The sequence below is a fragment of the Mustela putorius genome, unplaced genomic scaffold (assembly GCF_011764305.1).
Source record: "Mustela putorius furo isolate JIRA1106 unplaced genomic scaffold, ASM1176430v1.1 tig00003962_pilon_pilon_pilon, whole genome shotgun sequence".
NCBI classification, from domain to species: Eukaryota; Metazoa; Chordata; class Mammalia; order Carnivora; family Mustelidae; genus Mustela; species Mustela putorius.
Genome location: NW_025422106.1, coordinates 11540006 through 11553189, shown reverse-complemented (window position 1 = coordinate 11553189; position 13184 = coordinate 11540006). Strand labels below are relative to the sequence as shown.

At 37.9% G+C, this 13184-nt stretch overlaps 1 protein-coding gene across 5 annotated transcripts in view; it reads right to left on the bottom strand.

Annotated features, from left to right (window-relative positions):
- Positions 1-1146: 1146 nt before the first annotated feature.
- Positions 1147-13184, bottom strand: part of RAD51C (RAD51 paralog C) — a 39978-nt gene continuing 27940 nt past the window's right edge. For 2 of the 5 annotated variants that reach the window (XM_045069971.1, XM_045069974.1), the window contains 4 exons: positions 11565-11631; positions 9890-9950; positions 2380-2440; positions 1147-1404 (listed from right to left, as the gene is read on the bottom strand). In XM_045069971.1, coding sequence (XP_044925906.1) covers positions 1300-1404; positions 2380-2440; positions 9890-9950; positions 11565-11631 — 294 coding nt within the window. In that variant the 3' untranslated portion in view covers positions 1147-1299. Of the gene's footprint in view, positions 1405-2379; positions 2441-7809; positions 7857-9889; positions 9951-11564; positions 11632-13184 lie in introns of all 5 variants that reach the window. The other 3 variants (XM_045069972.1, XM_045069973.1, XM_004747276.3) reach the window with 3 other exon arrangements.

Sequence of the window (13184 nt, the reverse complement as noted above, 5' to 3'; positions counted from 1 at the left end):
AGATAAGGTAACAGCTCCAAGTCCTTCCCTTAACATAAAGTAACATAAAAAATAAATAAATGGTTTAGGATTTGGGGATTAGGGTCACTAAATTAGGATGGGGGTCACTACTAAAATTTGTATCCTACCATTAAAACTAAATACAATAATATGCTGACTCATGGTGCTGGCTTTTCTTTATAATACTAAAAACAAGCCTTTTTCTTTTTTTGTAGTTTTATGAACACAAATACGACATGCACATAAACTGTCTATTCTTTTTCTTGGCTGCGCAGCCTGGCATTGGGACTGGTGACTCTGATGGCCAGCAGGATTGCTCTTTCCAGTGGCTTTGTGGTTCTTGGAGGATATACTGTGAGCAATCTCCACACAGTAAGATTTGCTACACATCAGCAGCACTTCAAGCTCCTTGACACTGTGGACCAGGAACTTGAGAAACCACTGGGCAGCATGTGCTTTGTTTTCTTGTTGCTCCTGTAACCAGTTTTGGGCATCAAGATCTAGCCCTCGCTTCTGTGCACCCTATTGTCAATGACTCTGGGTTTTCGCCATTGTGCTTAATTTTGATATATCAGTCTGCCTGGTGCTGGATGAACTTCTTGATTCTCTTTTTAACGGTATTGGGGTTCACCAAAGGTCTGAGGGCGGCCATGATGTCAACTAAGAGATGGCTCACAACCAGGTCATTTTTAAGAATTATCAAAACTACATTTAGGGACAGTTGGGTGGCTCAGTTGTTAAGTGTCTGCCTTTGGCTCAGGTCAAGATCCCAGGGTCCTGGGATCTAGCCCAGAACTTCCTGCTCCACGGGAAGCCAGCTTCTCCCTCTCCCACTACCCCCTGCTTGTGTACCCTCTCTCACTCTCTCTCTCTCAAATATATAAAATCTTTAAAAAAAAAAAATCTACATTTAAAGAGAAAAACCCAATAGGAATGTGAAAAAAACAAAGAAAAACAAACCTTTTCTTCCTAGGATTTTCTCGGCAACTAGCAAAGAAAAAGGCAAAAACAATCTGAATGGTAAATTCAGATTGGCTACATGAGATCAGCTTTCCACACTTGCAAAAATACAATACCTGCATTATCTCTGCTGTTACTAAAAGTGAAAACAGGGCAAAATATAATTGTAGAACTGCTTTAGAAAAATTCAGAGAATCATACTCATTTAATGTTTTTCACATTCACTTCATATGCTCTTGATTCATATATGCCACAGTATGTGTTTATATTTTAAAATAAAGAGTCTACTACTTGTATATATTACATCTCACAGCATCAACACATATGTATACTTTAAGACTAGTCTTTGGATTCCTGTTCTTCTGATTCTCGTGACCGTTTCCGGAAATTCAGTGAACCTTCTGTTTGCAAAGAAGATACAACAGCATCTCTAAATCCCTGAGGCTAGAAGATGAAAAAATATACAAGTATGGTTTAAGAACATCTAAAATAACAATTGGTTTTCGAAATATTTTTAAGTTATTGATAAAAGAGCTTTATTCTTGAGACAGAAGTTATGAAGCACTGCAAATGCAGAGGTTAAACCTCTTGAATTGGTGTCCAAGCCAAAGCTGTACTAGAGTATTTCAGATCTAGAGTATTTTATATCTGTACTTATTTATTTATATATTGTTTATACATACACACACGGAAGTAACAGTGCATTATAAAAATACACTCCAAAAGAAAATCTTAATGAACTTTATAGTGACTCTATTGAAGAGTAAAAGGAAGTAACATGTACTAATTACTTAGGTGCTTTACAAATTTATTTTCATAATTAAATACTCAAAATTTAGTTTTCCAATTAGGATACTTTAAATGCACCTAAGCAGTACAAAGACTGAGTTGATAATTCAGTTTCAGAATTTCTTTTTATTTCTGTTTTTGTCTTAAAAATAAGATGCCAAGAATATATCTGGCTCAATACTACTGATAAATATGCATATTTCAGCCAAAAAAGTGTGTTCTATGATTTTAAATTATAGGAAAATTAACATTTTAAAGCAGGATATATTTGGTGGCTATGACAGAGCTATAATATCTACAGACTAAAATGGGTAATGTTAGTATTTTTTCTTGGAAAATCTTTAACAACTTTCACTTTAAAAATTTTTAATATCCTGACATTACATATGGCATGGAACACACTAGCCTACAAATAAGTATTTCCTCTGTTCTTAAGAATAAATTTCAGTACAATTGTCACCGGAATATTCTGTATATATACTATTTTGAGGATAATGTTCTAAGCATCGAAAGCTGTCCTCAAATATGCTTGCTGCCTACAGAAGTTAACAGAAGCAATTTGTAAATGCTCTCTTCAGATAATTACTGCCCACCAACACCAAAACCCCACTCTAATCAAATAATACTGACTGTGATTTGAAACAGTACTGTAGATTCCTTCTGGCTTGGTGATTTGTACAATGTTGCCAACCTGCATAGAGAAAAAGAATAAATATACACAAACACATGATCTTAGTTAGTTCAAATGACTGATATAATAATTTACATTTAAAATTTTTCACTACAATTCTATTGTTTCCTTCCCTAAGGACACAGAAAGCAAAGAAATATCAAAAAGATTCCTTTAATCAATAACTATATGTATGCATATAATAATTATTACATATAATAACAAGAGTTGTTTATATAAGTGGAATTTTAAAGCAACCTAAATGTCCAATGAGTAATTCAAATAAATTTCTACATGACAAAATACTATTGATGCTGCAGAAGATATGGAAAAAAAATTTAACAATATAAGAAAATGTTAATAATATATTAAGTAAAAGTTACGCTGTGTGAGCCCACATTTATGAGTATGTAAATCAACATATATAGAAAAATTACTAGAAGACTACAATCAAAAAGTTGTTACTACAAGATAAAGATTATTTTTGTTTGTTTTGTTTTTCCGACTTTATACAGTAATTGTGTTACTTGTCACGACAGAAGTATTAGACAATTTCTTGGGATATAAATGAGGAGTACATAGTCTTATATCATACTAATACAAATAAGCAAGGAAGACAGATTCGTTCAAAATGATTATATCCAGAGAATCATCTTCATGACAGAACAAGGTCTGTTTAGGTAGAATCTTATTGTGTTCTCTACAAAGTAATATAAAATTGAAAGCTGAAAGTAGTTAGATATAAAATTCTAAGCTCTTATTAAGCTTGCTCAAATATTGTAAAAGCAACAAATATAAGCAAAAAATTTTATTAAATTATTTTTTAAAAATTTTTTAAATTAAGTAATCTCTATGTCCAACATGGGTCTCGAACTCATGTCCCCAAGATCAAGAGGCTTATACTCTACAGACTCAGCCAGCAAGATGGCCTATGCAAAAAAACCTTTTTTTTTTTTTTTAAGATTTTATTTATTTATTTGTCAGAGAGAGAGAGAGTGAGCACAGGCAGAGAGTGGCAGAGGGAGAAGCAGGCTCCCTGCGAGCAAGGAGCCTGATGCGGGACTCGATCCCAGGACGCTGGGATCATGACCTGAGCTGAAGGCAGCCACTTAACCAACTGAGTCACCCAGGCGTCCTGCAAAAAACTTTTTTAAAAAAGATTTTTATTTGTATATCTTATTTGAGAGAGAGAGAGGGAGAGAGAGCAGGGGGAGAAGCAACCTCTGAACTGAGCACAGAGCCAGACAGAGCACAGAGCCCCACAGGGATTGTGGAGCTCAATCCCACAACCCTGAGATCAGGACCTGAGCTGAAACCACGAGTTGGGTGCTTAACTGACTGAACCACTCAGGTGCCACCTAAGCAAAAGCTTTTTAAGTGCTTTTCAAAATTACTCTAAAATTGATATAACTTATTCACAATAGCCAAAAGACAGAAGCAACCTAAATGTCTGACAGATGGATAAACAAAATGTAGTTTTTACATATAATGGGATCTTATTTAGTCTTGGAAAAGAAAGTTCTTGTCACGATGTACAGTGAACATTGAAAACTATGCTAAGTGAAAAAATGCCAGGCACAACAGGATAAATATTGCATCACTCCACTTACATGAGGTGCTTAGAGTACTCAAATTCATAGAAGGTAGAATGGTGGTTGCCATAGACCGGGGGAGGGAAGAATAGCAGTTAGTGTTTAATGGAAGCAGTTTCAGTTGGGGAAGATGAAAAAGTTCAGGAGATGGATGGTGGTGACGACTGCACAATAATGTGAATGTACTTCATGTCACTAAACTGTACACTTAAACAACAAAACATTTTATCATATGTATAATTTACTACAGTTTAATTTTTAAAAAGTGTTTTAAAGTAGGCTCTATACCCAACCTGGCGCTTGAACTCACAGCCCCAAGATCAAGAGTTGTATGATCTACTGACTAAGCCAGCCAGGCACCCCACAATTTATCAATTTTAAAAAACTGACATACATGAGGAGCACTGGGTGTTATATGCAACTGATGGATTGTTGAACACTACATCTGAAACTAATGATGTACTATATCATGGCTAATTGAATTTAAATGAAAAAAACAAAAACAAACAAACAAAAAAAACATACCATGTCCCTCTCCCTACCACAAAAAACAATGATGTAACTGCACAAAATGCAGATTCTAACTTAGAGAAAAATCATAAACTCTCAGAGCTAAAAGAATCACCTTCTTACATACAATGTAATGCTGATTTATTTTTACTGGCTGCTTGGAGTTTGTTTTCTACTTGGTTCAAGGCACATGGTTACAGGGTGTCAGGAAGGCTTGAGTGTGGCTTGGACAGTAAACAGTAGGGTTCTCTCAAATTCCCTTTTGGTGTTTTGCTGTTCTGATATAAAAGAACCCACTGCTTCTGCTTGCTGTAGACTGCCTAGTTTATGGGAGGGAAGGAGAAGAACTCTGATGAGCCTAGCACCTTCTCAATGAGCCTGGTGGCTGGTATGGCTACTCAGGATTGGGGCCCAGTGTTGGTTTTTCCAGGCTGGCCACGAGGCTGCTTCCTCAAGGCTTCCAGAGCTGAGTCACAGGTGATTATGCTACTGGAGGCCTGAGGAGATTCTGAACCTTCTGGAGACTCCAACACTATAGCCATGAATGGGAGAGTGGACTTCCCAAAAAAGAACCTTGCCCACCAATAACCTGAATCAGCCTTGGCAAGACCAGGGTGGCGAGGGATGGCTGCACTTGCACAGGAGATGTTACCAGAAGTGGAACCCAGGACACACTGGTAACAGGTGGCCACAAGCGAGCTGCTGGAGGAGATGGCTGCCATGTAGTCGCTTGTGGGCTGGTGGAAACCTTGGCAGTAACCCCTCATGGGCCTCAACACATTATCATGGGTGCAGGGATCAGGATACTAGGCCACAGAGCCCATTTGCAGAGGGATCCTGGAAGACTGCTCCACAACAGAGGCAGGAGCAGTTTCTGATTTGTTTTCAAAGACAATTCAGAAGGACGCATTGGTTCATTATATGTTACTCTTCAAAGTTTGAAATTGCCCCTCTGCTCAGACACAATTCAAAAGAGAAGCAATCAGCGGTGCCTGGTGGTGCCATTTGTTAAGTATCTGACTCTTGATTTTGGCTTAGGTCATGATCTCAGGGTCCTGGGTTCAAGCCCCACTGAGCGCTGAGCCTGGTTGAGACTCTCTCCCACTCCTTCTCCCTCTGCCCTTCCCTCCTAGTGCACATTCACTTTCTCTCTCTCAAATGAATAAATCAATCTTCAAAATAAAAAAAGAGAACAGGTGCCCGGGTGGCTCAGTGGGTTAAAGCCTCTGCCTTTGGCTCAGGTCATGATCCCAGGGTCCTGGGATAGAGCCCCACATCGAGCTCTCTGCTCAGCGGGGAGCCTGCTTCCCCACGCCCCCCCGGTCTGTCTCTCTGCCTAGTTGTAATATCTGTCAAATAAATAAATAAACTCTTAAAAAAAAAAAGGCAGAGAAGCAATCAGAGATCACAGTCCATTAGTTTACTGTTTTAGGTTTATACTTTTGGACAAAAACAACAGAATCCAAAATGTCATATATTCTATAATTGCAACTGTAGGCAAAAATGAAGTAACTGCTGTGTAATATGTAATATAAGAATACTTGTGTTAGGGATGGAGATTATAAATTTTTACAATGCTTTAGTGTTAATTCTATCTTTAATACAAAATATAACAGATAAAATGGGGCGCTTGGCTGGCTCAGTTGGTAGAACATGTGACTCTTGATCTCCAAGTTGTAAGTTGGAGGAGCTCCACTTCAAGCTGAAATTACTTAAAAAATATTTTTTCAAATAAATAAAAGTTAAAAAAATAAATATATATAACAGAAAAATAGAGGAATAGCTCATTTTAGCCTACCTTATTACAAAACATCACTCTGATTCAATAAAACAAAAATTAGCTAACCTGAAAAATTAGTATCTAAACCACCTTATAATATCACTATATATCCAAAAAGATACCCAATACATCTGAATTTTGAGAAAATTATTAAAAAATAAATAAGTTTTTGGGGCATCTGGGTGGCTCAGTTGTTAGGTGTCTGCCTTTAGCTTGGCTCATGATCCCAGGATCCTGGGATCGAGTCCCACACCGGGCTCCTAACTCAGCAGGGAGCCTGCTTCTCCCTCTCCCTCTGTCTGCTGCTCCCCTACTTGTGCTTATTCTCTCTCTGTCAAATAAATAAAATCTTGAAGAAAAAAAAAAGTAAACAAGCTTTCAAGCTTTTACGTGTTTATTAAAAATCCTAAAGTCAAGTGGTCATTAAAAATTCAGGTTGAAAAATTTCCTCAAATTCCTAAGTAAAAATAAAATAATTTTATGTCATATCTGCATCTCAAGAAATCTTTTTAAACAAAAAACTAAACCAAAGAATCACTTGGCTCATGGCCCCAGCTGAGATGAAGCTTAACATATGGCTGAACTACACAGTTTGGGTCAGGAAGAAATAAGACAGAAGCACAATTTGTGCTCTAAAGCTGAGCACACATATGAAACACTGTGTGGGGGTGTTGATATATTACTCCACTCTATCACCAGATCTTCTTGGAAAAGAATGATATAATTCTGAACAATCTCAGCCTCGTATTATCATGAATATGCTAACTGGAGGAAAACCCGCACAATATACAGGACAGAGACAAAAGTACTTATTTGAATAACTGCTGGAATGTCATTTCATTGTTAGTCAAAGGGTAAAAGTCAGGTGTTTTGGTGAAAGATGGGGACTGGAGTATAATATAGGACACTAAGGTTCAATTCTCAATATAAATTTGGCTAATCAAGATTTTTAGTTTTCTGCTCAAACTGGAAGTTTCATTTTTATAACTATTTTTCCCCAGTGTGAATTTCTATTTTTGTCCTTTCAAGATAAACTAAATTCCGGAACACATACAAGATTTCATGCAACTCTAATGACTTAAAGATAACTGGTTTCTTTTTTTTTTTTAAGATAACTGGTTTCAAACAATGAAGAATAAAACTATTTAATTCTATTAAATGAGGTCAACTTATTTTGATTATAATAAAGTATGCACATTACTTATCATATATCCCCAGCTTGGGGGGGGAAACAGTTTAGAGAAAAGGATTTTACCTAAAAAGGAAGATAAGAGCTATACTTCCAGATTTGCTGGCAATCAACATAATACTGTAATTACATTGTAGAAAAAGCAATTACAGTAAAAGAAACAGACTATTATAGAGTCAGCTATAAAATGTGGATATTACTACTTATTTCATAGTTATTTGGAAAATAAAATTAAATACACACACACACACACACACACACTGCTTAACACAATAAAGGACAGTTAATAAAATTTCAATAAATGGTAGCTATTAATTACCCTTAATCTTTCTGGGCAGACTTGGTCTTCTCATGTAGGTATAGATCCTTCAAAGAGTTATTAAAGGGATTATATGAAATATTATATATAAACTGCCCAGTGAAATACCTATCACAAGCAAGCAGTCCTAAAATGATAGTTTGGGATATAGAAAAAACTTATGGGAACAGAGATCCCCTACATCCATCTAATTCAGGGAATTTGGGTGTTGATTACGTGTCTGCCTTTACCTCAGGTCATGATCGTGGGGTCCTGGGACGGAGCCCCACATCAGGCTCCATGTTCACAGGGAGCTTGCCTCTCCCTCTCCTCCCCACTTGTACTCCATCTTCTCTCAAAAAAATAAATAGAATCTTAAAAAAAAAAAACAACTATCTAATTCAATATTCAACACCATTCTCCAATTTCTTGGAAAGGATGAGTAAGAAGCTGAAAGTCATAAAATGGTTAATGCTTAAAAAATGAGCTTAATTTTCTGATCACATGGGTACCTTAACCAAAGCTAACTTCTAGAATTTGACAAAGGCAAACATTTTCTGATGAATGCATTAAAAGATGAAACATCTTGGTTTGCTCATATTTTTGTATTTTAGATGTATCTCTATTAGTGAATATTTAATAGTAGAGTAAGAGTGGACTGCTACTATATACTCATTCAAGGAGAATCCCTAAAAACATTTACACAGTGGGGTGCACTTTACAGAAAACCTAAATCTGGGAAAGTATAAGCAGTATGTTCAAAAGATTCTCATCTGGAGAACTATTGCCAAAGGGTTTGTTGCTGAGGAAAGAATTCCTTTTGTGATCCAGAATACAATGACTTATTTACAGAACTGGGGAATGGAAGTTAATTGTAAAGCACTATGTGTTACGGAAAAAAAAAAAAAAAGTTACCTGAGCTCCTTGGAATTTTTTTTTTTTTAAGATTTTATTTATTTATTTGCCAAAGAGAGTGCGCACAGGCAGGCAGATAAGTAGACAGAGGGAGAGCCTGATGCAGGGGTTAATCCCAGGATCTCAGGTCCATGACCCAAGCTGAAGGCAGACACTCAACCAACTGAGTGACCTAGGTGCCCCACAGAAATGTTATTTTTAAAAGAGACATAAACCACAAGAATTGGTTTCAAAAGATGTATATAAGTGTAATAAATTCTGCATGAGCTCAGAGTAAGGAAAACCTAATTTGGTCAGGCATGATTTTTTGTTTCAGTTTGGAGAAGAACAAAAATAAATGTAGGCAAAAACTAAGACAATTTCACTGACCAGACCTGATACATATTTAAGTAACCCTTTTTTCCATCTTTGCCCACATGCTTTCTCAATTTCCTCCTTTCATTACAGTATTTCCAAACCAACTGCTTTCAGTTATACAAATTAATCTCAAAGCAGAGGGGCTGGCATAAATCTGACATTTCTAGAAGTGTAGAATAAAAGACTCCACAGCTTTCATTTGCCTGTTTTAAAGAAAATGAAAGCTGGTTTGTTCACTTGCTCAGCAGCTTTAAAAACAAATACAAAGGTTTCATGCTGTCATAGTTTTATTTTAAAGAACAATACTTGTGAAAGGCAGGTAAGTAACTGGGTAACAAAAGTAGGATAGCAAAATACAAAAGAAAACAAAAATAGACACAATTTCGTACAAGAAATATACTAAGCAACTATGAAAAGCCATCCTATTTTCCACATAAATTAGTCCTAAAGCTAACCTCACAAGTTTTCCTTTGTCCTAATTTTATTCTTCTTTCAATCCCTTCTAGGAACACAGAGTACCCACCTCCTTCTGCAAGGCTAATAAATGGTACTTGATTTCAAAGAGCTTTAGAAGGTAGCATTCCTTGGCCACCTACTCATTTCAGGTGTACCCCATCATTTAAATATTCCAAAGAATTTCCTATGTTAGCTAAATGTGCAGTTTAACAACATGTTTCTATGTTTTCTCTAGGTGACAGAGGACAAGGCAACAAAAGCTTTCATTCATGAGACACTATAGATTTCACCCACTGCAGTAGATCAAAGAAAATATAAATGTTTAGTGTAATTAACCCAATATTCAGAATAATTAACTTGTTTCTATACTGACCTTTGCTTTTGGTCCCAATGAAAGATTAGCCGTATTGTAGCAGCATGTCCCCAACTTTCCCCTAGTGGGAACAAAAACAGAACAACTGTATATTGCCTTACTGACAAGGTTATTAAGTCTCTCAGAATGCCTCTGACCAAAAGAGTTTTACTTTACCTAATTTAACATGAGAATATACTTACACTTTCAAAACCCTTGTACACATGGGTAACATCCTGAGATTAACAGATTTTTACCTAGCCGTGGAAATACTGAAGATCATTATCCTTTACTTGCTTTCAGAAAACTTTATAGTTTGAGTCAACATTTTGTCAATCTTCTGTATCATCAGACCTATTGCTGGCTACCAGAAGAAAAGCATAAACTTCGACAGAATATTCTTTTTTTTTTTTTAAGATTTTTATTTATTTATTTGACAGATGGAGATCACAAGTGGGCAGAAAGGCAGGCAGAGAGAGAGAGGAAGGGAAGCAGGCTCCCTGCTGAGCACAGAGCCCGACGACGCGGGACTCCATCCCAGGACCCTGGGATCATGACCTGAGCTGAAGGCAGAGGCTTTAACCCACTGAGCCACCCAGGCGCCCTCGACAGAATATTCTTGAAGAATTTAGTAAAAAAAATCTTGAAGCACTGTGTCCTAACAAAACCATGACTGAAGTTAGAAAGAACCATAAGGGGGGCGCCTGGGTAGCTCAGTGAGTTAAGACTCATTTTTCGGCTCAGGTCATGATCTCAGGGTCCTGGGATGAGCCCCACATCGGGTGTCTGCTCAGTGGGGAGTGTGCTTCCCCCCCTCTCTCTGCCTGCCTCTTTGCCTACTTGTGATCTCTCTGTCAAATAAATAAATAAAATCTTTTTTTAAAAAAGTAAGTCATAAGTCTGTTTACTGTAGTGTGATCTGTATTTAAATGGATTCACCCTTCCTCCTGCTTAAGACTTTCTTTTTTTTTTTTTTTAAAGATTTTATTTATTTATTTGACAGAGAGAGATCACAAGTAGGCAGAGAGGCAGGCATAGAGAGAGAGAGGAGGAAGCAGGCTCCCTGCCGAGCAGAGAGCCCGATGCGGGACTCGATCCCAGGACACGAGATCATGACCTGAGCCGAAGGCAGCAGCTTAACCCACTGAGCCACCCAGGTGCCCTGCTTAAGACTTTCTGAAGGGGTGCCTGGGTGGCTCAGTGGGTTAAAGCCTCTGCCTTCGGCTCAGGTCACGCTCCCAGGGTCCTGGGATCGAGTCCCGCATTGGGCTCCCTACTTGGTGGAAAGCCGGCTTCTCCCTCATCTACTCTCCCTGCTTGTCTTCCCTCTCTCGCTGTGTCTCTCTCTGTCAAATAAATAAATAAAATCTTCAAAGAAATAAGACTTATCACCAAATAATCAGAAACAATCTCTGCTTTCATGGAACTTCTAGTACTGAACAAGCATCACATGAAAGAGATAGAAAAAATGTGCTAAGTTAATAATGCTTATCTGGGGCATCTGTGTGGCTCTGTTGAAAGAGCATGTGATTCTTAATTTTGGGATCGTGAGTTCAAGCCCCACATTGGTTGTGGAGATTACTTAAATAAATAAAAAACTTAATAAAAATGCTTCTCTGGGAATTGGGAGCAGTAGGCTGGGGGTGGGGGATGGTGGGGGGGGTGGAAAAAAAAAAATGCTTCTCTGATTACCCACCCAATGCAGGAACAAGCAAGGCCTGATTTCTATCAATCTTCGTTGTCATCTGATTAGTTAAAAGTACCTAAAAAAAAGAGTGAGAAAATTAGGTGAATCTCTCCCCAAAATTACCAAGGAAATAGTTCTGTGATTTTAGTGTTCTGAATACAACTTAAAGAAAAAAATATTTAGATTTTATTTATTTAATTGACAGAGAGAGAGAGCACAAGTAACCAGAGTGGCAGGCAGAGGGAGAGGGAGAAGCAGGCTCTCCGCTGAGCAGAGAGCCTGATGCGGGGCTCCATCCCAGGACCCTGGGATCATGACCTGAGCTGAAGGCAGCCCCTAAACCAACTGAACCACCCAGGCGCCCCCAAAAAAATATATTTAGGTAATGAAAACTTTTCTGATAAATTTTTATTTTTTTTATTTTTTTATTTTTTTTTTAAAGATTTTTTATTTATTTGACAGAGAGAGAGATCACAAATAGGCAGAGAGACAGACAGAGAGAGAGATGAAGAGAAGCAGGCTCCCTGCTGAGCAGAGAGCCCCATGCGGGACTCCATCCCAGGCCCCTGGGATCATGATCTGAGCCAAAGGTAGAGGCTTAACCCACTGAGCCACCCAGGCGCCCCAATTTCTGATAAATTTTTAAATTTGCCTATAAGTTATCTGAAAACATGATTCCATTGAATATAATCATTTTTAACAGACAAGAGCAATTGTGAAAATGGGAAAATAAAAATATCACAGATAATAAATACACAAGAGTATAAAGAGACCACATAATAACTTCGTAACTGAGAGCACTGGAAAAACCTTACTTCAAAAAATGTAAGTTTTGGATGGGTGCCTAGGTGACTCAGTCAGTTAAACATCTGCCTTTAGCTCAGGTCATGATCTCAGGGTCCTGGGATTGAGTCCCATGTCACCTGCTTCTCCCTCTCCCTCTGCCTGCTGTTTCCCTTGAGCACGCTCTGTCAAGTAAACAAATAAAATCTTTAAAAATAAATAAATAGGGGCGCCTGGGTGGCTCAGTGGGTTAAAGCCTCTGCCTTTGGCACAGGTCATGATCCCAGGGTCTTGGGATCGAGCCCCAAGTCAGGCTCCTCTCTCTCCCTGCCTGCCTCTCTGACTACTTGTGATCTCTGTCTGTCAAATAAATAAATAAAATCTTTAAAATAAATAAATAAATAAACAAAATTTAAGTTTTGGATAAGCCAATAGAAACCAGGGCGCCTGGGTCGCTCAGTCGGTTAAGCGTCTGCCTTTGGCTCAGGTCATGATCCCAAGGTCCTGGGATCGAGCCCCATATTCGGGTCCCAGCTCAGCGAGGAGTCTGCTTCTCCCTCTCTTTCCGACTGCTACTCTTTCTGCTTGTACTCTGTCAAATAAATAAAACCTTAAAAAAAAAAAAAAGAGGGGTGCCTGGGTGGCTCAGGTCATGATCCCAGTGTTCTAGGATCAAGCCTACATCAGGCTCCTTGCTCAGCGCGAAGCCTGCATCTCCCTCTCCCACTCTCCTTGCTTGTGTTCCCTCTCTCACTGTGTCTCTTTCTGTCAAATAAATAAATAAAATCTTAAAAAAAAAAAAAAAAAAGAAAGAAAAGAAAAGAAAAAAAAACCACCATACTAACA